This window comes from Lathamus discolor, chromosome 2 (assembly GCF_037157495.1).
Source record: "Lathamus discolor isolate bLatDis1 chromosome 2, bLatDis1.hap1, whole genome shotgun sequence".
Lineage (NCBI taxonomy): Eukaryota > Metazoa > Chordata > Aves > Psittaciformes > Psittacidae > Lathamus > Lathamus discolor.
The window spans coordinates 117,136,339-117,160,814 of NC_088885.1; the positions used below are offsets into that span (position 1 = coordinate 117,136,339).

Here is a 24,476-nt window from a genome sequence, read left to right on the forward strand (position 1 = left end):
ATACCATGTCAATCATGATATACCTGTCAGCAAGAGGTGGAAAATTCTTAACAACTTTATTCAGGCACTGAATAAACTTATCCTGTTGGGTGTTCTGATGATGTTTTAATTGTTTTATGACACAATCATAAACTGGATCTTCAAGTACCTGAAAATGAGAAAGACAGTAAGACAAGGATAGCCATGAAACTCATAATCACCTTAATGACACATAGTTCTGCTGCTGTAATGCTTGATTCTACTGCATTTTGCTAGGTGAGACCCACCCACCTCACATTGACATTTATGGTGCTTCATGGCTGCTGTACAGCTACGCATGGCTGAAACATAACTGCCTGTTTAAACAAAACTTTTGTGAGGTTCCTTTGATCAGTTTGAAATCAATGCCTTTATTTTGAAATACAAGGTGTTTAGTATGCTTATATAAAATATATTATAAAACATATATATAAATATATATAATAAAACCTAGGTGGCTTCTAATTTGGTTTGACAGATTTCCAACTAATGAATGTAAAAAAAATAGGTATTTTTAGTGAAAAGGTGGAAAATATTCAGCAATCTTCATTTAATGTCACCTTTTGTAGGATAAAGATATTTGCACCATCTTTGCTCATTTATTCAAAATACTGCTTTTAATGGAACTTGGAAGACTTTAAAAGAGAAGACTGCAGGAATTCAATTTATGAAATAAGCTCTACAAAGTGTGAAAGAACCAGAATGCAATTAAGTAAACAGTAGGAGAGAAGTAAGAATAACCTAAAAGATTAGGCTAATAATCCACCTAGCTAATATCTTGGTGGTTTTCTGTCCAAAAGTAGGGGCAGAATGGTATTTATGGGGAGCACATGAGCCTGGCTGCATTTTGTCCTCCTTTTATCTCATACAACTCAACGTGCATCTGTCATCAAATTAAGGATCTTAGAGTGTACATTATTGTCTACTGTTTTTAGAACCTGTTAATGGTTTGGGGCTTTTTTTGGAGCATGAATGTGCCTAATTTCTCTTTGAATCTGCTGATACTACTTACCCCTAGAACCCTTTCTGGCAACAAATTCCAGTAGTTCACTAACTGCAGCGTAAAGAAGTACTTCTAGCATCTGTTCCAAGCTGAGATCATCAAGCATTACCCCCTAGTTCTACTACTGAAGGTTTTGGTGAGTAACATTATTGCGTTCACCTTATTCACTACCTAGAAAATAACTGGATTCAAAATTAAGTACAATACCTATATTATTATTAATTTTACATCAAAACTTGGAAATTATTTAACATCCTCAGATACAGATATTCTAAAGGTAGTCCCAAACCTCCAACTTGCAATTGTATTTTATTTTTAATTAAAAAAAACCAAAACCCCCAAACTTCAAATGTATCATGCCAGTGATCAGTTTTGCCAATCAGAGTTGCCAATCTGCAAAAGCTGAACAAAGCCATTCCTTGTAATTCCAAAACAGCAGGGCAAAACCCCTACATTTAGTTTGCTCTCAAATTCTTTTCCTCTTAGTAGTTTAAACTTTTAATTTGAACTGCTGGAAAAACACTGTTGGATTTTAAATACATTCATTTTTGGAGGTGAATTGAGTAGTCATATCAAAGATATACACAGAATTAAGACAGGAATGCTCAAACACACAATACAGTTCACTTACATTTTCTCTCTCAGCAATGTACTGAAGAGCAAGACCCAAAACTTCTGCTGCAGCTGCATAAACTTCTTTATACTTTAATAAGCCCATGTTGCTGGTCAAAGCCTGAAAATACCTAACACAAAAGGTAGACCTACTGTAAGCCACTACTTCAGCATCCACTTTCATACTGAAACAAAAAAACCTGCCTGAGCTGCCTAGTGGAACAGTGACTGCTTTTCGAAGAGTTTAATGTTAAGAGTTAACATGGATTTTCCACCTGCAGTGTCTCAAATCCCTGCTTTGACAATTCCTGACTCTCTCAATTCCCACAAAACTGCAACCCAGGCACCCACTGTACAGAAGTTTTCATCCTTCTAGATATTTTTCCAAAATAAATACGGTCTGCAGTTTGCAGCTAGAAAAGCACTACATCTGACAGACAACAGTAAAGGGATGATGGGATTCCACTGAACAAGCAATCCAGCTCCCAGACTTCATGCTGAGAAGTTAGATTTCCTCTCTTTATCTTAAGCTTTTATCAAAATCATTCACCAAAGGGTGCATTTCTCACCTGACACGATCTATTTCACATTTTGGGTCAAAAGGAGGTAAATTGTTAGCAAGAACAATTCCCAGCAGCTGAATTCCCACTGAATTGTCCTTTGTATCAGGGTCTCTACTAGAAAACTTCTCAAATATTAAACTGTTGGATAAAAACACAAAGGTAACGATATAAATGAAAAACCCCAAATAAACACACCATAAATCACTCCTTCTGTGTATATAGATACATATATACACAACCCCACCAAAAGCAGCAGAAAGTACGCATATATGCATATCCATTCCCACCAAAACCAGCAGAAAGAATATAGTCAGAAAGGAGTATTTAGCTTCAATGAAGGAGTCTTCACAGAAAAAAACAGACTGTAAACACACACAAATTCTCTGCAACAACTTCAGGAGCAGATGACAGAAGTCTTAGGAAGACTGTACCAATATTCAGTGATAATACCCAAAATTTCAAATAAAACTTAAGCCTTTGCAGAGATTACTTCTGCTTTTGTTATCGCTGTTGTAATCCTCTACCTGTTTTCCCTGTCTCTCTCCCTGTTGTTTTGCAAATTAAGTGACAGCCTTTGGCTAGAGTTCAGTTCTGAAGTTCCACTGTCAAATCTGGGGACAAAGGGTTTACTATTGGAGCTGATTTTATCTTTTCATCTCATTTGCTAATGTTCACTTATATTCTTGAAATACTGATAAAAGAAAGCAATTTTCCAAATGCTTACCTGTAAGGTATGGAGAGGCAGTTCTTCCAACACTCTATAACTGTCTTTATGATTTCCAGATTGTGTCTGAACACAGCTCTTTTTGGGTGAAAGGCATTCTTCATCAAGAATTCGAGCAATCTGTTAGCTAAAATCTCATCCTTAATACTCCCCTGCAGTGAACAGTAGCAAAAATAAACATAGTAACTCCAACATGAAGACAGCTATTCCTTCATGAAAACAAGCAAGTAAATAAAGCTATATTTGAAGTTAACGGTGAACTGATGTAGAAAATTATTTTAAGTGCATCATAACAAACTCACTCATTCCTCACCAAATAGTCACAACAATAATGAAAATTAATTTCATATTTCCTTACTTTGGGAGTGGCTACACTTCTCCAGGAAAGGATAGTAACTACTATTTCCACTACCATATAATGAATCCCTTCGCCTCCATTATTTCCAGAAACAACAAGTTGCAGCAATGGACCAAGCCACTGCTTTGCATAAGGTCGGAAAACCTATGGAAAACAGGAGAATAGGTGTACAAACACAAATTATCCAACTATTCAATAACCTGTTATTCAATAATCATTACAGGTAAGGCTGCTAAATCAACCTCTTACCATTTCCCTTAACCTCTGAAGCAACAATCACAAAAACTTTAAAATAACTTTAAACTAAAAAGTATTCATAACTACATTTCCCACTTCTGCTTATAAACCTTTACCAAGTATTCACATATAATTATTTCACTAGGGCCCACTTAACATGGCTCTCACTCAGAAAACCTGTCCCTAAAGGATTTTCAAGAGTATGTCATTTATCTATCCTTCCACTTCAGATAGTTTTACTACGAAAGTAGCATTAGATGGGTATAAAGCTGCTTGAATTAATTCTGAAATTCATATTTTTGGATTTGGAATATTCCAGACAGAAACATTATACTTTAAAATCACTGTATGAAATAAGACGAGAATGTTTTATGCAAAGAGAGTTAGGAAATGTTTCTTTTCAGGCAAAGACGTGTTATGCTATCTTAGTATGTTTATACAACAAGAATATCATTTAGCTCAAAGGGTTCCCATAAGACCTACCTGTGACCATTGAAAAAACCTGCAAAGATGAGCCCTTGCTCAGCACCAAAGAATCATTACTTATAGTTTATATAAGACACATATTGTGGACACCACCTACTTAGAGAAGTAGAGTTTGGGAGAAAAAGCATCCATATTACTTTCAAAATACTGGCACTATCTGGAATTCTGGGCTATGAAAGCACTTCCTTTTTTCATGTCGAACTAGTCAAGCTGAATGACTCAAAAGCCTCAGCTGTTGAAATATTTTACCCCACAAGAGTTACACAGTTGATATTATAATACAACCTGTTATGTTAACAGAAAAATGTATGACAAAAAAATGACTCACATCCTCAGTGTTAACAATAAGTTTTGCTATGAAGAGGCGAATATTTAGTGGTACTGATGGGTTTCCTAATTTGCCATGCAGAAATTTCATCCATAGAGGAAGATCTACTGGAACTATACCCTGAAATTTAAAAGAAATGAGCAAAAATAATTTCACTTTATGGATCAAACAGAATTACCAGCCAAAGAGCCACCAGCTCAAGCACACAAGTCTCATTATAATACAGTTAAGAAAATAAATAAATGGATTCAATCATGACTCCCTTTTCTTGGTATAGTTAGCAAAAAATTGCCGATATTTTGGTTAATACTGGCCTCCTCCACTATGGGTGTGATCTGGTTCCTCTGCATATGTTTAATCAGAGTGGTCATAGAAGCCATACATTCATGTTGGTTTAATTCATCCATTTCCAGTTCCATCTCATCATTTAAAACCATGTATTCTGTGGGCTCCTGAAAACAAAAAAGTGTTACTATGATTAGTAACAATACTTTATTATTTTTTAAATCATGATAATGCTATGAGTCATTCTGATCTTATCTGTGTTTCCAGATTTGACTATATGCTCAGTGTGTGCAACAGGGAATACATTAGATGTGTTGTTCAAACAGGCACCTCCCACAGACACGCACAAGCTGTGCACATCTTCTTACTTTCTGTGCCAACAGATGTCAAGTTCATGTTAACTCTGACTTTACTACATGCCAGAACGAGGGAGGAGACAACCATTATAGCATACAGTTTACAGGTACCTTTTTACAACTCTGGCTAGACTTCACTCACGTTACTCGACTTTAGAAACCCAAGCAGGGCACTGCTTTTCTCCAGAGAGAAGGGAAGAAGAAAATGACTGACACAACACAGCTCCAAGTCCCCACCCTCATCTTCTGGGGGGATGCATTCTTAGTCAAGTAGAACAAATATAGAAGACTAGAAATTTCTCTCTCTTAACCCCAACAAATGTATGTAATTATTACAAGGCATAAAACTTTTCTTCCTCACAGCACATAGGTCACTCAAAAATTACCTTTCTCCTGAAACGAGCACTGCTAGCTGTAACATCTTGGGAGCTATAAGAAAAACCTTGGACTCCAGTAGAAAAGTCAAACTGACTCATTTCCTCACTCAAACTGCTATCCATCATGTATGATGCAGAAGCTAAATACTTGGGTTCATCTAAATAGGAAAAAGAATAGACCATTAATCAAGGCACTTACAAGAAGCAAGCCTTTATTTGCTATTAAAACTTGAGGGTGGGTGGGAACTGGTTTTTAGATTAAGCACACTGAATGCTTTTATTTGTTCCTTCTACTATAGAAGCCAACTAGCAACACATCAATGAACACTGCATGAAAGGGTAAGAAGGCATTTTTTTCATAGTCGTAAGTGACTTACCCTGACTGCTATTCCCTGCATCCCTGGCCTCCTTTCTAATAGCAATATACCGCTTCTTCCTCTCCAGAGGCACCTAAACAGTAAGAAATAAAGTTTGAAAATTATTATTACTTTTTAATTTACAGTTTATTTACAATTATTTACAGAACAGCCAAAAATTATCAGAACTATTTAACATCAACAGAAATCTCACGTTGTACATGGTTATAATTAATGCTATAGACCAAGAGCAAAATTACTTATTCCTACAGCCATTCACTGCAACAGTAAGTGTGCTAAAATGTGTATCAAAGTTAACTACACTGCAGGTGTGTTCTAAATTTCAAGCCAGGATTTCTCTCAGAAAAATGTATTTTAAAACATCAGAGGAGTACTTAACTTTTTATTAACTGCAGAATCCTCTTCCTCTGTATGTGAGAACTGACCTGGCCTACAGTGACTACTCTGTTCAAGCCATACTAATTTTTTACTTAAGAACACTAAAGCCCAGCAATTCCACTCACCTCAATTTCTATAGGAAATGTATACTGACGCTTCAGGTCTATCAAATTTTCAAAAATCAGCAGGTTCTGCAAACCAAAGAATGTTTGGAAATACCAAAATTATAATTCTGCACACAATAGCAACTGCTCTGAAAGTATTTTATCTCTTCTTTTGAAAACCCCAAAACAGATCACTACACAATATAGAAAATACGGCACGTTTTCACTTCTGTATCAATGCCCTAAAGAAAATTCTGCTATTAAATTACTCAAGAATACACAGCACAATGTGCTCTGTAAAGAGTGTATCTCTTATTCAAGTATATTCCGAGCACTGGATAACTTAATAGGTTTTTTTCTCATATTTTAGAAAACTGACAGAGTGGAAGGAAAACAGGGCAAATGTATTACTACTTCATGCATTTCTAAGCAGACATTAAAACCTTCCTCATCAATTCAAATTGCATGAAGAATGAAAGGAAGTCAGCTATGACTCCTTTCACTGCCTCACTGGGTAGTTTGTTAATATAACTGCATATAATACAGGTTCTTTTATTTGATTTATTGTAATCAGGTAATCACTTTATGTCTGATGTTCTGGAAGCCTTCTACAGCAATAACAGCTTCTCACCTTTTCTGATTTATCTGTAAAAAGAAATCCTTGGTAAAATTTACTTTCAGTAAAGACACAACTAATAACAGCAATAGCACAATTATATGCTGCACAGTGATACTGTCTCCTCTTCTCCAACAGCTGACTCTCTCCTGCCATGTTTTCTGTAAATGCATCATAGCATGACCTTAAAATACAAACAAACAAGAAACCATCAGAAGTCTTTTTCTGAGCAGCACAAGAAACGCCCCAGTCAGAGACCACTGCATCCACAGAATTTCAAGAAATCTTTGTTATTATAGCAGTATCAGATTAAACCAGGTTTTCCACAGGTATATTGTGCTAAAATGGAACCATTCAAAATGGCAAAGACAGCTTCCCAAAGTATTTACACAGAAAGTCCTTAATGTCAGGAATATGATGATAGGCCCCTTTCAGATAAGACGCAGATATGTTTCAACATATACATAAGTCTCTCTCATGGTAATTTCCCAAGAAATTATGAATGGATAGGCATGCTAACCTATGCTATAGATTAGCCAGAGAAAACCAGTTTAGATGCAATTTCTATAGGTCTTTTGCCCATAGCCATTCATAGATCTGCAAATCACAGCCAAGAAACTCTTTAAAGTCCTCACAGGACATAGTATTGTAAAATAAAACTAAACCAAAGCAAAAAAACAAGTGAACAGCAATTCAGACTTTTTTTTCCAGACTATTAAACAAACTAAGCAATATTAATTAGCATATATATGCCAGCATTAATCTTTTGTCCTCCTCTGCAGTGGTGACTAAACCAAATGACACCTACTGGGTGTGCCACTGTATTATGAAATGTAAATGAAACCCCATCCTATCTTCTCATCAATCATATAAATACCTGATTTACAATACAAGAACCATACCCTACATAAAAGTGGAAGTACACTGAAACCAGAATCATAAAAATACAAATTGAAGGCCAAGAGTCATACTGAAAAGCAAAAATAAAAGCACAAGCTGAACAAATAGACAAAAAAAGGCAAAAGCAGAAGGCAAAAGTTATCCTGACACAGGATTGTAGTCTATACTAGAGATCATTCTGTCAATGCAAATTAAATATTGTGTGTTCCATTTAAAATCAAAAGCTACATGACAGATTACATTTACCCCTGCACAAATCAATCTTCTGCTTTATATGACATAAAAACCTATCTGCCCAAAACCTAATTAGAAATCAAAAGGAAATAAAATAAATAGTAGTCTTACTTTACTAGCGTCTTGGTAAGTTCATTTCCTTCTACATTCATGGAGCCACGGTAAGCTTGGTTAATTTTAGAGTCCTTGGAGTAAACATCCTCTTTTGAAAGACGCACATACATCACTTCTAGCAGCTTGTAATAGCCCATTTTCTTGGTGACTTGTGTGTCAAAAGCATGTTCATTAGACTGGAAACAAATAAACAAACCCTCAGAAAAATTTCTGGATCGTACTCTTCCTAAGCAGCTCCACAGTTACTGTAGTTTCTACTAAACAGTCTTCTGCTTACTTTCACCTTTCAAAACAGAGAAAAGAGCTGCTGATGATAAAAAACTGACAGACTCTATGTAATACAGGTATTAAAACTATGTTGACCTGCTCCTTATTAGATGAGCTGTCTTAACTACAACTGGCCTAAATCATTATAGTGATACTGGAGTAAAATAAGCACAACAAGTAACAGCTCAGACTCATTTTACACCTGTAAACAAAACATACGTATCTGTTACCATACTGGGTATCATTCATAAGTTCCTTTATGCACCTCCCTTTGGTGCCAATAATTACAGCAACAGAAACATGGTGGGACTACAGCAAGAACAGAGACCACCACTGACAATAAATTCATTGCATTAACTATACTCTAAATTGGAGGACAGGCTGTAAATACAGAAAGGAAATCTGTGTTCCTAAATCCTTGCTGAAGGATCTTTGCAGTGATGAGAAGGTGTATTTATTTCTCTAGAAGTGAGGCACCTAATTTAAGAGCTTTCATTATGGAGGATGAATATCTATCTCTTAAAATGTAATAACAGGTTATAATTCTATACAGCTTTTATATTTCAAAGTCAGAATAGGGTTTTGCTTTTGACAGAACTTCAGACCTCTCTACTTATATATGTCTATAATTTCAACTTCGATTTTTATACACAACGGATATGCAAATGTACATGAACTTCAAAAGAAAAGTGTGTTGAGGAATAAAGAAAAGTTTCTCAATAATAATCGAACTATGTAACTGGCACAAAATTCTGCTCCAAGACAGAGAAAACTAGAAATCAAACACTTGCAATTAACATTTCACTCAAAGCTAAGCGAAATGTACATACCAACACCAACATTTTAATAGATCTTCCCCAACCCTAAAAAAAAAAATAATAAAAAAATTAGTACCTTTGTAAACCTGGAATTAAGTGTATCCATAGCCTGAACTATAATTTTGACAAGGAATTCTCTCAGTGCATCCAAGCTGCAGTGCCATAAGAGAGTGAGGAGAGAACGATCCATAAATGCTTGACGAGTAGTATTTGAAAGTAGTTCTTCACTCTGGAACATTTTGTGAATAGTGTCCAACAATAACACTTGTTTGTCAGTGGTGCTCCTAAACAAGATGGAAATCTCAAGTTTAAAACTCTTTTACCAGGCTCCATTTACGTTTCAAACCCCTGCCACATTTACAGTTTTTACTGCCTGCATTCATACCCTCTTGGGTTATCACCCTACAAGACATGAAAGATCAGGGTGAATCACCACTTACTGTGGAGCTCTCCAACGAAAATGTCAGCTTCCTACTCTGCAACAGATGGGAAACTTTTTTATGTATCTTTTGTTAGTTCAATTCAAAAGCAAGCATTAGCTTTCTCAGTTCCTTTCACTGAACAACCTAAAAACCTTGTAAGTTTACCTGATGCATACAAAGGACGGAGGCAAACAAGGAGAAAAACAAGGAGACTTTACTGTTATGGCCTATCAAGCCTAACATTACTAGATAAATTGTTGTTGTTACAAACAATTTTATAAAAGCTAAAATTTCAAACATGAGATCTGGGCATACCAGTGAACTGGTTCAGGAAACTACATGCTCCAGAACAGTCACTTCTTACTAACCCATTATGAATTGGAAACATTTGGTTTGGAAGAGACTGAAGACCTCTTCTGGGGACAGAGCACATCTGTGCCTACAATCTACCACCCTGGAAATATTCAATTAAATAAATGTGCTAGTGTATTCTCAAAGGGGTTGAACAAAGTAATTCATTGTCAGTTTAAGTGCTATCAAGTTATACAGGGATAGCAAATATAGGTATCGAAAACAATTACTGTCTTCAACTGAAATCTGCTAGAAAAGCTAATTTACAGAAAGCTTTACAAAATTTGCCTAGGCTTTGGAAGTGTCATTTGGAAATTGGTGCTACTTGTTCATACTTCAGAAATATTTTGGAAATGTGAAGACAAAAGCAAAATCTGAATTAAAAGTAGTATGGTAAACTTTTTGCTGTAAATCATCACTATTGCAAGAACAACACAATAGGGGAAGCACATTTGCTTCTGCAAAAATTCAATGAGAACATGAGCAAAATCCAACAGACTGACCTTCTGGAAATTCTTTTGAAGCTGGCTTGAAATAAGTCCTCCATGAAATGTTTGTGGTCCCTACAGAGAACTTCTGTCATCAACTGCAACAACATTGGGCTCTGAGACAATTCTAATGCATCTAAAAACTGAAAAAGAAGTAATGAATAACAAAAGGAGCCACACTGGATCAAATAAATTCAATGAAATTACGTCATCATTTTTCAATACTAAGCAGAAGCAGATAGACAGAAGGATATGTTTGTTTAATGTGCATCTGTACATTAAACTTCTGGATAGATATAACTCAGAAACTAAAAAGCTAACTTTCTTCCATGAACTGAGAGTCCCACTCTATAATTCCAGATCCTGTGAAACATTGTTTCTAGACACAGTTCGCTTAGACTTTTAATTACATACTCGTTAGAAATACTGACCTTCTTAGTACAGTCTACATAGTTATTGTGCTTCAAGGTTCCTTTGGGAAACTCATCAGACCTCATAGGAAAATTGAAAGCCACAAGTTGATCAAGAGCATTCTTAAGGTCATGAAGTTTTTCTCCAGTCAAATTAGTGAAGAAAGGGAGAATTATCACTGCTTGGCCCTGAAGAAAAAAAAAACAATCAAACAAAAACCAAACAAGTAATTTCAAACTAAAAAAATATATTATTCTTTTACTATGAAGCAATCTAAATAGCACCACAATATAGCAGCAGTGCCTGTGGTTACTGATTCAATGGTTCAGTGTACTGGTAAAGAGACGTTACGTAGCTGCTCACCTTTCAAGTGCCAGTTCAGAAAACAGCTTTGGTCACTACTGAGTTTGAGTTAAAAGCTAATTAATATCTCATGGCTGACATGGCTATGAATAAGGCCCCACTGTTCTTTTAAAGCAAGCATCCATTGTCACACAAATCACTGATTTAATGTGCAACGCAGATCCTCAACTTTATTATTTTGAATACACTGTAAAGTACAAAACCCTGTCTAGCTACAGTCAAGGCTGGCTGAGCAGGAAACATGCAAAGCTGTTTCACGAGTACAAAATTTTTAATCTTCTAGTCCCAACCTTATGCTCCACAGTCCTTTATGACTTCCACTTTCAATAAGTAGCACTTTATCTCCCTCTCCTGACCAAGCCACATACAGCAGTTAATCCATTAGTACTGGTCTCACACTTGCAGACATGGGCATTGAAATCATGGAAATTTGTAATTTGACGTGTAGGAAATGCCGCTCCTTGCTAAAAGCTTATTAAGCTGTCATTTTTCAAATGAACACTATAGAGTTCTAAACAATTTGCAACTGACAGTACTTTTGTTTTTCCTAAAAATTACATGTCTTTTCATTTGGGCAGGAATACAGAAGAGCACCTAAACCCAAGGCATGCCATCTGCGATACTGCCTTCCGTCTGAAGAATGAAGAGGATAATTTACAATTTTTAGGGTGTTCAACAGAGCATTGAAAAAAAAAAAAAAAAGAAGGGGTGTCCATGTTACTGTGCAAACTAAAGTAAAATTTAAGCCAAATAACAGAGAATTTCATGAACAACTAACATTCTAGTCTGGGGAGGGCAGGGAAGCCACTCAAGTGAGCAGTTTACCTTTAGATTTAAGCCTAAATTTTGATCAATCAGTAGACTGGTATAGGTATTAAAAATAGCTGTAAATGCTTCATGACTGGTATTGAAAGAAACTGAAGAGTCTATCTGGAATGACACAAGAAACAAGACAATTAGGTTGGGTTTTTTTTTCACTAGTTAAAGAGATCGTTATATTAATGAACAATAAAACCCCCATAAACTATAGGATTATTTCCAAAACCACACTGACTTAAGCACATAGAATTATTCTGGTTTTAAAACCAAGAAGAGTTTTAAAAGCACCTAAACACTACAAACAAAATCATAATGCTGGGTATTTTCCAGATCAAGAAAACATTAAGCTCCCTCTCAAAGACAGATTTCCTGCTTGTCACTTCACTGCCAGCTAATACAGCAATATAGCTCACATGCTGTGTCCTAACAGCTGCCTTTAAAACAATTCAAGTTTAAAAGAAGCAATTACATAAAAAAAAAAGAGAACAATCCTCAGTAAGTGATCTTTGTGTATACTTGCATACAGCTACTTTTGAAAGTACCTAAAACCCCCCAAAGGATACATAGATACATTATGTTTTCACAACAGAGAAAAAGACCAAACCACCAATTTAACAGAAAGCAAAGGGTTTTGAAGACCTTTCTGCAGTCTGCTGATATGGGTAGAACTCCTCCATTGTGACTTTCTGGATGCCAACATGACAAAGAACATTATCAGAGACTGCTCAGTTTCAAAGTTTACTCCCTGCACTTGAAGCAATTCTCCAAAACCAAAAGAGGCAGCTAAAACATGACAGAAGTCATAAAAAAGGAAAAGGGGGTGGGGAAATGGGTGGTGCAAAATCTAGAAATTTCTGCCTGTCTAAATATTTTTCTGTACTTTGCAAATAAAATAATCAGATTCTGGTATTCTCCAACTTTTTTTTCCCAATATAAATCATTAGAATGTAATAGCATTTCTTAAAAACAAGACACAATTCCTACAGCATCAGAAAAGTTACCCGGAGTTTGTCAAGCAATGCATACCTGCAGAACTTTTGCCAGCAGGGTCAAGACTGCCATTTTGCTCTCGGGAGTTGAATCTTTGGCCCACCAACTGTCCAGTTTCTCCCAGTTTCTTAGTACAGCTGTGACCAGTTTCACTCCTTGCTGCTTGCGTACAGTACGCTCCCTAAAACTCTGATCTAACATGCCATTCAAAATGCTACCAACCTGGAAGGAAAAGCAAATCACAAGAAATAGCCTTTCAAACAACATATATACAACTCTCTACGATGAAATTAAACAATTCCTGGTATTACAAAAGTATGTTCCCAGTCTTTTAACAAGTTCCTTGGAAGTAACACCTTTAAGCATAACATCTTGGATTAAAAAAGATGTTTTTAAAAGGATTCTCCGCTTTCTTGAGCATCTTTTTAAGCAAAAAGGAAAGTGAACTTTTGATCTTTCTTTCTGAGCCTTCTGTTTGTCAGAAGCACTGAAAGGAGGCTTCTCCATTATAACACATCTCCTTTGTGGATCTGAAGATGAGCTGTATTTCTTACATTACTGAGTAAGCAGTATGGATCAACAGGAGAAAATTAGTTGAGAAAAACAACTGGTGCTGAGAACGAATACATGACAACTACCCTGTATTTATTTCAGGTCATGGGGAGTTGTGTATGCGTTTCTCTCTTTTTAATACTTTTTTAATATTAGTTCTGCTCTTGTCCTATGGACTAAATGCCCATTAGCAGCTGAAGTTAATTTTCCAGTTTAGTTTTATAGAATCACAGAATCATAGAATAGTTAGGGTTGGAAGGGACCTCAAGATCATCTAGTTCCAACCCCCCTGCCATGGGCAGGGACACCTCACACTAAACCATCCCACACAAGGCTTCATCCAACCTGGCCTTGAACACTGCCAGGGATGGAGCACTCACAACCTCCCTGGGCAACCAATTCCAGTGTCTCACCACCCTAACAGGAAAGAATTTCCTCCTTATATCCAATCTAAACTTCCCCTCTTTAAGTTTTAACCCATTACCCCTTGTCCTATCACTACAGTCCCTGATGAAGAGTCCCTCTCCAGCATCCCTATAGGCCCCCTTCAGATACTGGAAGGCTGCTATTAGGTCCCCACGCAGCCTTCTCTTCTCCAGGCTGAACAGCCCCAACTTCCTCAGCCTATCTTCATACGGGAGGTGCTCCAGTCCCCTGATCATCCTCATGGCCTCCTCTGGACTTGTTCCAACAGTTCCATGTCCTTTTTATGTTGAGGACACCAGAACTGCACACAATACTCCAGGTGAGGTCTCAGGAGAGCAGAGTAGAGGGGCAGGATCACCTCCTTCGACCTGCTGGTCACGCTCCTTTTGATGCAGCCCAGGATACGGTTGGCTTTCTGGGCTCATGTTCATTTTCTCATTGTCCAAAACAAATCCAGTCTACATGCTCTGGGACCACTCTGCAATGAAGATCAAAGCACAGTAAAGGGGGACTACCAGACTTGTTTTGAATGGACATTCTTGACATCAAGTACTATGCAAAGAAACCCTGAAATTCAAAAATTTCAGAATAGGTAATATGTAAGCACTTTCCACTCAGTCTGACATGAGACAGCCCATGTCAGGTTGCCAGAGATCACAAAGATAATGCCACAAGGCCGTGAAAAAAAAAAAACCCAAACCTAAAAACCTATCAATGCAATGCTGTCCAAAATGCAACCAAATACCTCACAACACACTCAGTTATATCTACCTGTAACAACAATGAAGTGTTACTCCTAATACTCTAATATTGCCCTTTTAAAGAAGAAGTTCAATACCATTTGGGGGTTGCTGACAGATGATTTCATAAGCTGGACTATAATCACATCCAAGTTTTTCAGCAGCTGTTGATTAATGGTTTCTGAGAACAGGCTGTAGAAATACTGTCCATGACAGAAATTGAGCAGGCTCTTCTGGGATGTTCCTGATAGCGGCACAGATAACACTACTGTGTTCAAGAGCAGACTTACTAGCTCCTCACACTGGGAAAATTAAGGCAGAGAGACAGTTACCCTCAAGCATATTAAACTCCACTCATTCACATGAGTTTTTTAAAGCTCCCATCCCAAACTCTTTTATGTTACCAGAAAGCACAAATATAAACAGAACACTGGAATTCTTGTTATCTACAACTGTCACTCAATTAAGCCAGAGAATTGTTACAGCTCCTCTGTAATATAATAAATAAAACATCAGTCTCTGCTACACAAAATATGGGTAGAAGACTATTGATGGTAAGTATTAAATGTTGATTACTGAAACTAGAGAATTGTATCCTACCTGGTCATCAATATCAAAAGCTAGCTGAAGGAGTCTGTCGGCTAGTTTCTTACTGCTGATGTCTAACAGTGGAAGAGATACTCTTCCACCTCCAGGTGCAATGCCTTTATAAATAACTGAAAGAAGTTTAGAGCCAACTGAGAAAGGAGGCCCTCCATCCTATGGAAATAAACAAACAAACAAGTGATAATTAATATACACTGAAAAAAAAGTAACAAAAGGGCCTTCCAATCCATCTGTATAGCTAAGGAAAACACTTGAACTCCAGGACATCATCTTATAAAGTGATGCAAATATACCATGACGAGGCACCTTTCTGAGGAACAAGATTTTAATGAGACAACCTTGGTGTGTACGAAGTTCAGAACAAGCTAACAGCAACTGGAAAACCTTCAAGATATTCTGATCCTCCCCAGACTTTCTTTATTTTTTCCAGGTAACACTATTACTACAGAAGTAAAATGAACAGTTTAGTCAAACCGGATGGGCCACAAAAGGTAAACCATGCAGCTCCTTCCTACAATCACAGTTCTAGCTTTTGTTTAGACATAAAGGATGGATGACAAACGCCCCCACAGAAATTCAATAATTGTTACATACAGCCTTGCTCACCAATAGACAAATTCTCTGTCTGGGGCTGTTATATAGCCTGAAATAAAAGAGATTTACTACAAACAGAAACTTAGTAGAATTTGAGAACTATAGCCTACATCCCCATCCCCCAGCCACTCTATCCTGTTTTCCTGCAACTCAGACTCACTATATTGCTTCTGATCAGCCAGAAAGTATTAATTTTCTAATCTCTCTCATCACTTTGAATGTTCTCTGTTTCAAAAATTGTTGAAAAATGTCTCCTTTATAGGATAGTGAATCCTGATTTTTTGATCTTTCAGTCTTGTGAAGCTCAGTGAAAGGAAGTTTTAGGTAGATTCTGGTTGCCTCCAGATCTTTGAAATTGGAGAAAGACAGACATAACTACAAAGATCTTTCAAACCTCAAGTATTGTGCTAGTCAGATTTGTAGAATAAACATAAAACATTTATTTCTGGTCCCATTCAAGTCCAGTTCTTCATGGTTGATCTCATCTTACTTAACTTCTTCATCTGATCTGTTCTCTGTTGTCCTACTGGCATCCTACACAAGAAAAGCCCTTTACTGTATAAAAATATTCACCTGTATTTTCTGGATAAACAATTACCTGATTGTGAAGAACAGAATGAAGCAGGCCAGACTTCTGGAGTTGCTTGCAGGCAGAAAGGACAGCACTAAACCTAACTTGATCAAAACGTGCCTCTGAATTAAACAGATCAACAGAACAAAGGTCCTCAAGGCTAATGAGAAAAGAGAAGCAGGAACATTATGTTGGTGGGGAGCTCCATGTGCAACCACACACATTATATATTTTCTGTTTTTCATAGTGGGTGGCATTTGTTCTCAACTCACGCTTACCAGAAAATCCTCACTTACCTCTGCAGTGTGATTTTCTTTCTTATGCACAGTTTCAAAGATTCCTTGTAGGGAGACTTCATCAAAGCTTTCATAAGTCTTACTGAGATATCTGGGAGATTTTTCATTACTTGCACATCAGCTGTGTTAAAGCCCACATGTGACGGATCACACACTGTCATCACAAGAAGCTCTATAAAATTTGCATTAAGCAGTTCCTTCTCAAGTAGCTAAAAAGAATAAAATATTAAATAAAAGCTTTATTTAAAAATTAGATTTCCCTATTACATTCTTCATAATTTATCATTAGTTCTTCTACCTAAAATGAAGCCAAACATGGAACAGTAACTATTCTCACTGACATTCTCTTACTCTATGAAATGTCTGACTTTTAAACAATTGTGCTAATCCACAGAAATTAAGTATCTATAAAAATTTACATAGCATATATACTGTCATCAAACTGCACATAAGATCTTTTAAGTCCACATAGGCCTGTTTCAGTCTTGATTATACACCTGTAATCACTTTGAAATCCAGATGTACACCTCTGCACACTATTAGAGATTCACAGAAAATTACAGTCACAGTCTCAGAACTAAACTTGGCAGTGTAAATTTCATAAGAGACTTACACATACTATCCTTTATATAGTTGAGTTTATCTTACATCAAAGCTAGGCAAACTGAGAGACCTAGTATCTATACTGAATTCAAGAAAGAATTGCCACAATCTGCCTTTCTGACTTTTAAGCAGCTATCACCTTCACACATTTAAGGCCATCAGGAGTCATAGAGGAAATATTCACTGCAAGTACTCCATACTAAATGGCAATCTCACAGTCAACATACAGGAACCATTAAGTCAGTATACAACTGGAACATACAGGAAACATTAATTCCTCTAATCAAAACTATACCACCCACTAAAATTCAACTGTGCAATACAATTCTTTTCACTTACATGCTAAGACCATAACAGTTTAAGACACACCAATTCCAGTTAAAGCACCATGAAAGATGACATTCTCCAGTGAACTAACCTTGCAATGAAGACACAAATCTTTAACTACATATAAAATTTGCATCCTTTATCCACTACAGATTTCAGTGCCTACCTTCCAAAAATCTTGCTGGCATGTTTCCAGGATCATGGTGACAAACTCCATGATTCGGACTATAATGGTACACTTGCTGTAATTATACATGTCTCTCTCTTGTGGACTGAACATGCTGCCTTTTGATCTGCAGTCAAAGCACTGCTCTGCTGCATTGATATCATGCAAAGCAATAGTTTCCAGAAAGAACTGCACAGCTTCCAAGAATGAGGATCTTGCATTTATACCTAAGAAGAATCAGACCAAGTTGAAATGATACAGCAGCTCTCAACTAACTGGATGCTAGCTGCATCCAACCATGACCTTACAGTACGGTTTTGAACCAAGAGATGACACAGACAGATGACCGGGAACTTGTACAAGACTTCACATTAAAATAACTATCCAAGTGTATTATCAGTAAAAAAAAAAAAAAAAAAAAAAAAAAAAGCATTTTGTTTAATCTGGCATAAATAATTAAAAGAAAAACTCTCTGAAAGACCCTATGGCTATACAAGGTATGACCACGCACTCAATCAAAATTCAAATACAAGGGGTTTGGACCTGATGCAGGTGAAGCATCAGGAACTGAAGAAAGGGAAAATGTATAGGGCTTGAAGTGAAAAGGTGACTTTACTCTCCAGACATTAATAAAGAGTAGGTAAACAGCTTTGGAAGGATTGAGGGGAAATAAAGAAGCAAATACATGCATACATAATCTGTTGCTCTCCTTACCAAAGGGAAATTAGCTGTACAGAATGATTTTTGAAGATGGGAGAGTAAAAGAAGTTGCTGGTGAGTAGATGACTGAGAGACTGAAATGTAAAGGTGTATTTCTAAGACTAAAAGGAAACATTTTAAAATGCACTATTAACAAAGCATCTCTTCATCAAAAAACATCCCAGTACAACAACTGTCACTGAAGCCTTTGGGAGAGTTTATCAAATTCATCAATTCTGTATTTAAGAATAAAGCTTAAAGTCCTAGTTAGGAACTCATCTTGCATGGGCTTTGTGTAACAGACATGAAAAGAACCTAATGCAACAGTTATTCACTCACCCAGTATTTCATGAGGTTTGATCATTCGCAGCTCAAAGAATGTATTGTAGCAATCCAGCGCTGCTAAGAACATATCCATCCACCGCATTACAGTCTGTAAACTGAAGGGCTCCTGCATACCACTGAGAGTCGGCTGAGAAAGGATCCCAGATGGACTTCTAGCATCGCTGCCACCTCCTTCAAATTTGTTAATGAGGAAAGAAACATCTTGGTTTTTTAAAACATCAGCCAGCCAAGAAGATGGAGACTTGTTTCCTGGTAGAAATAAAAACAGAAATATAAATTCTCTAGGAGAAAACACATTTCAAAGTAGGAAGTAATTAGAGCAAATGGATGGACATGCCCAAACTTTGTGTTTTCAACTGGATCTTCTAGCACAGGTGGTGTTGGTTCCAGTGTAGCCTTGGTCATACTACTTAAATTATCCACAAGGAAGCGGCCAATTTTTGAGACACTTCCACTAGTTCCCACTCAGAAAATACTGCCTTCATAGCTGGATACAACAGCAGCTCTGGGCCTCTAAATTCTCTTTTTTGCCTAGAAGGAAGTTCACAATAAAACCCTCATCTATGCCCACAAATATCCCACAAACCCTGAGGTTCTCACAGTATTTGATTTCCAATATGAGCAACTATTCAGTTTCTGCTTAATAGCACTGAGGGAACAGACATTTATTTAAAAAAAAAATTTCTTCTTGTAATTAATACTTCGCACAGAAAACATAGAGGGAAGGTGTGCACAGTGGTTAGAAAGCAAAGATAATGGTGCATTGTGATTTAAAATACCTGGTAATAAAGGAACAAGTTCATAGAAGAGCTCCATGGCTTTATGTCGGCACTCTGTCTGAGGTCGTCCACACTGCTTTAACAGCCACATGACAACGTCCAAAAGACACACTGACTTAGTAGCTGGAAATCCTCTGCACAAAAATATTAGGGATTAACAATTCCTCTTGGTATCTACCAAGAAACCAGTGTCTTCCAGTTAAAAAATAAATAAAAATCACAATGTTCTGAGAGCATTATCGATGTCCCTTTACCTATCTAAGCACAACCCATCTCCTCTACAAGACACAGCTCCTCCACAAGCATGTCTTGCACTGCTTTCCCTTCTCCTCAGTTTACTTTGGATCCCTAGATCACAGCCTTTGTAGCAACAAGTTAAAACTCAGAATCAGGTCACTTCCCTTCTCTTTGTTAACAAAGAAACAAAAATGAAGATTAAAGCTTAAATAAGCCCCCGCAGTTTCTCTCCCCATCCCTAATCACCCACTCTGCCAACTTACCAAATGCCATACCAGTGAGCTAATTCTCAAACTTCACTTGTCTATTTCTTTAGGATCACATGATAATTCAGGTACAAAGGAACCTGAGAAGGTCACTAGTCCAACCTCCTGCTCAAAGCAGGGTTAGCAGTCAGCTATATGATCAGACCAGGTGACTCAGCTTCATCCAGCCTGATACTGAATCCATTCTTGCTTCTTCCACCTTTTTCACTAGCCCTCTTTAATTGCTGACCATCACTCTATTGCCGTTTGTCCTACTTCTGCTAACACTTAAACGCAATAATAAAGACGCCAAAGGAGCTTCCTCCAAGTGCTTTGTAGCACCAGTGCTAATGTTATTATGAACACTGCTTCTCTTTTCCATGTGTTCTTGCCAAACTAAAGCAAGCTCACAATGCTGGAATAAAAAGTGACCATCATGATCTTGTAAAATCATGTCCAGCGTTTCCCATCAGTGGTTCAGTAGACGTTATCAGGAGATCTGCATCAGCAACAGACACAGGATGAATTCCGCATTCAGAATCCCAAGAGTTGAAGGGAACTATATACATCATTAATTAAAATACATTATTAAAAAAAACCCAAAGAAACAACAACCCCCCCCAGAATAGCAAATTACTGACTGTGGTACTCGCCGTTTCCCTTCCTTGTTCAGAGAAGGCGCTTTATGCTTGATTATGCGCTTCAGGTGATTAACTGCATCGCAACATTGTTGAGTGGTACCTGTTAGAAAGAGAGAATTATATCTATTAAATAAGTGCTAGTAACTTGGTTAAACAAATTGAGGTATTAGCACTACAGAAATGATGCAAGAAACTTACAGGATAGTGTCTATCAGCTCTGTGTTTCTACAATAAATTTTTCAAGGCCACAGAATAAAATTACAACACAGGAGTCAGGCCAATATGGCCTTGGCCAAACATCAGGCATCTGCTGTAAAACAGTGTATTCTTCTTTCTGTGATCATGCACAGAGAAACTGCAAAATTTTCCCATTTTACTGTTTCTTCTGGGGACACTTTATCATATCCTGAACTATTTTCTCAGAAAGAAATAAGGCATTGCAACATCTTTTTTGTGTGTGTGTGTTCTAATTGCTGTTAATGGATGAAAGTCAGAACATGTGCGGCAAAAAAAAAGGAGATAGAAGAGCAGGTTTAGTGAAGAATCATTAGTACACTGGAAGAGGTCATGGATTCTTCACACAGCTACAAACTGCTGCAGAGCAGAATGACAAGTCGGCCAGGAAAGGTTATTACAAAACAGTGGAAATCTTCCACAGAATATACAGAAATGTCAATTTTTGGAGCATTTTGTTTGTTATAAAAGAACATACTTTACATTTTCACACTGCGTAACTGCTAACCCAGGACTCAAATCAGAAGCACTACTAGCATTTTTAGCGTTAGTATAAAACTGTGAGTCATCAAATGTGAAAAGGTTCTTTCTCCAAGTCTCAAAATCTTCCACCTTTTTATGTTGCAAGAAGTTGATTCAAAGAGTTCCTAACTAGGTACCAAATAACCTCTATAAGCAATGAAAAGTGATCCTTCCTTTGCTGCAGAAGTAAGCACATTTACTTTTCCTGCAGTTATCGCAGTTTTTCTTTTCTAATCCAAGATTCAAGAGGATGACTTTTTTTTTTTAATTCTATAGTCAACTAATTACAGCTCACCTAATGATTTCTCATCTGTATGGGTTAAGGCCAGACTTTCCAGAAACACAACCAACGCTTCAAACACAAACTGCTCCACCAGAGAATTTTCTTCCCTTTAAAAATCAGGAATAAATTTGATAAGAAACTTGAGTAGAAGGAGCACCAAGTGTGACATTCTAATTTAATAAATATGTAAATAAACTAAAACACTGTAGAAATAAACTGCACAAGATGAATGCACAAAGAAAATACATTTAAACCACTCTAAAAAATAGCGATGAAATTTGCTGACCACATTTAAAAGGAATACATTACTTCCCACAAACTTCATAGAAATTTAAATTCATATGCTCCCTACTTCCTGAAAGCCCAAACCACAGAATCATAATTAAAAATAAATAAGCCAAGTAACTCAGTTTTACAGCTATCACATATATTAATAGAATGAGTGTCAGTGGATGACTATTTGAGTTTTACATTTAATTCATTTTATCTCCTCGAACCTTTAGTCCAAGTTAGTTAGTGTTTCAAGCTCTGTTTGCTCACCTAAATTCTCTGTAGATGCTGTTAAAAGCAAGTGCTGCACCCAGTCTCTTGAAAGCACTGGGATGAAGAGCAAGACTATACAAACGTTTAAAAAGAGACTTTGTATTTGCTGGGCTTTCCTCCTGCTGCCTTGGTGTTGTCTGCTTAATAGACCATTTCAGAAATTCTCGTATGCACTGACCACAGAAATCTCTCAAAGTGCTGTCAACTGGATCCACTATGCCACTCTGCAAATGCACAAGAGTATTTCATTACAACAATGAACACCCCCCCAAAACCTGCCATTGCCTCAGTGCAGTATTAGATGGCTTATTTAGACAGTATTATTTGTAACTTGAAAAACTCGAAGTGTCCTAGAAATAATGAAGCTTCAAAATTATTATCTAAGGGAAGGGCAGTATTTCTAGCCTTCACAGGATTGGATTAGGCCTCAAACACCTGGATTTCTATTCCTGTCTCAGCTACCAGTTTAGGAATCTTGTCTAAGTTACTTCATTTCCTGATGAGCCAATCTCCTATGCTTTAGAAGCAAAAACACTGACTTTAATTTACAAAAAGTACTGCAAAACCTCCTGACCTACCTTGCCTCCAACCACTTCACGTCAAAGCCTCACCTGCTTTCACCAGGTGCAAAAGCTTTAAAGTAACTTAGAGAAAAATTAAGTACACATCAAAACAACTTTCTTTTGGGAGAGTGGGGTGTGTATGAAAGTATTTCTGTAGTTCCTTCTATACACTGATGATAAAAAGCATTTCGTTAATCCTATAAAAAGTCTAAAGATGCCACACTTAAATTTTAAGAATGCCAAAGAAATAGAGAAATCCATCATCAAAATTTCAGTAAAGAAATATAAAATGGTCATAAAAAGTAAGTTGTTAAACTTTTTTCCTTTTTTCAGACAAATAAGGAGACATTATATCTGTTCATGGGTTCCTGGTTCTTTCAGGAGTAAAATGCTAGTTAAAAATAAAGTCACGTGGCACACAGAAAAGAGGAGAAAGACTTATGACCTACCAAGATAGCTTCCAGGAATGCCACTGTATCTTGACTCTCAAATTTTTTGTTGTTGGTAAACCAGTGAATGAGTTGCATGACTAAAGGCTCATACAACTGTCTTGTTACCTGAAAAGAGTAAACATCATATTTCTAGCACTAATGTATTTCCATGCTATTTTGCTATTCAAAATAGGTAAGAATAAAAAGCAGTGCTTGTTTAAAAATACATTATTCTAACTTCCTGGATTTCAACAATTTTACCTGCAAGCCAACCTGACTAAATAGTGTTATACTATAACATGAAGGGAACAACCATTATAAATTAATTCTCACATAAAAACGTATTTTAAACAAGCTAAAATGCTTATGAAAGAATATGTTTACCTGGTCTACATCACAAGCAAGACGAAGCAGTACCGGAAATATTCGCTTATGTAACTGATACATGGGTGGGGGACCCTGACCTCCTTCTGGCATCTGAGAGGCTTTTCCCAACATGTATGTGACTATGCTATGTAGCAGTTCACATGCAGCAACCTGAAATTTAAAAATCCATTTGCTTATGCATCCATTACTTTCACAGAGAAGACAAAATCAAGGGCAGGAGATAATGAGTCACAAGAATACTTGAGAAATCACTCCAATCTATGCTAAATCACCATTCTGGGAACAGATCACATCCATGGAAATCATTTATGCACATTCTAACTGGCCTTTCTCCTAGTGTTTTAGTCTCTAACATGGGCAGTCACTTTTCAGCTGAAGAAAATTCATCACTGGATAAGTCACCCATCATTGTACTTTCACGGATAGCTCCATTCTGGACTCTTTCGATATCAACATCCCAATCCAGCAAAGCAGCAAAATATTTGGTTAAGGGTTCTGCTGGAATTGGTCCACAAGTGCATAGGATAGGCATGAGGAGGAGGTGGCCAAACAACACTGAAGATTAATTAGTTTAAAATTTTCATTTTTATGTTAGGTCTAATTCTCAAAACACACTGCTGTCTCATAGCAGCTTATGCCCTTCATTTTTAAACACTCAGAGTAATGTCACCATAAAAAGGCACCAAA

The 24,476-nt window shown here is 36.9% G+C and overlaps 1 protein-coding gene across 1 annotated transcript in view; it reads right to left on the reverse strand.

Moving 5' to 3' along the window:
• The window catches only part of PRKDC (protein kinase, DNA-activated, catalytic subunit), an 81,037-nt gene that overhangs the window by 37,370 nt on the left and 19,191 nt on the right, over window positions 1-24,476 (reverse strand). Inside the window, exons 25-53 of the mRNA XM_065668228.1 lie at window positions 23,787-23,939; window positions 23,421-23,528; window positions 22,406-22,632; window positions 21,878-21,972; window positions 20,827-20,926; window positions 19,704-19,837; window positions 18,919-19,173; window positions 17,881-18,107; window positions 16,785-16,993; window positions 16,516-16,648; window positions 15,318-15,476; window positions 14,816-15,019; window positions 13,036-13,221; window positions 12,016-12,120; window positions 10,848-11,015; window positions 10,432-10,559; window positions 9,232-9,439; window positions 8,068-8,246; window positions 6,838-7,006; window positions 6,228-6,293; window positions 5,725-5,797; window positions 5,357-5,505; window positions 4,644-4,781; window positions 4,330-4,449; window positions 3,279-3,422; window positions 2,921-3,072; window positions 2,203-2,334; window positions 1,653-1,764; window positions 24-148 (exon numbers count right to left, since the gene is read on the reverse strand). Of these exons, the coding sequence (XP_065524300.1) occupies window positions 24-148; window positions 1,653-1,764; window positions 2,203-2,334; window positions 2,921-3,072; window positions 3,279-3,422; window positions 4,330-4,449; window positions 4,644-4,781; window positions 5,357-5,505; window positions 5,725-5,797; window positions 6,228-6,293; window positions 6,838-7,006; window positions 8,068-8,246; window positions 9,232-9,439; window positions 10,432-10,559; window positions 10,848-11,015; window positions 12,016-12,120; window positions 13,036-13,221; window positions 14,816-15,019; window positions 15,318-15,476; window positions 16,516-16,648; window positions 16,785-16,993; window positions 17,881-18,107; window positions 18,919-19,173; window positions 19,704-19,837; window positions 20,827-20,926; window positions 21,878-21,972; window positions 22,406-22,632; window positions 23,421-23,528; window positions 23,787-23,939 (4,358 nt within the window). The remainder of the gene's footprint in view (window positions 1-23; window positions 149-1,652; window positions 1,765-2,202; window positions 2,335-2,920; window positions 3,073-3,278; window positions 3,423-4,329; window positions 4,450-4,643; window positions 4,782-5,356; window positions 5,506-5,724; window positions 5,798-6,227; window positions 6,294-6,837; window positions 7,007-8,067; window positions 8,247-9,231; window positions 9,440-10,431; window positions 10,560-10,847; window positions 11,016-12,015; window positions 12,121-13,035; window positions 13,222-14,815; window positions 15,020-15,317; window positions 15,477-16,515; window positions 16,649-16,784; window positions 16,994-17,880; window positions 18,108-18,918; window positions 19,174-19,703; window positions 19,838-20,826; window positions 20,927-21,877; window positions 21,973-22,405; window positions 22,633-23,420; window positions 23,529-23,786; window positions 23,940-24,476) is intronic.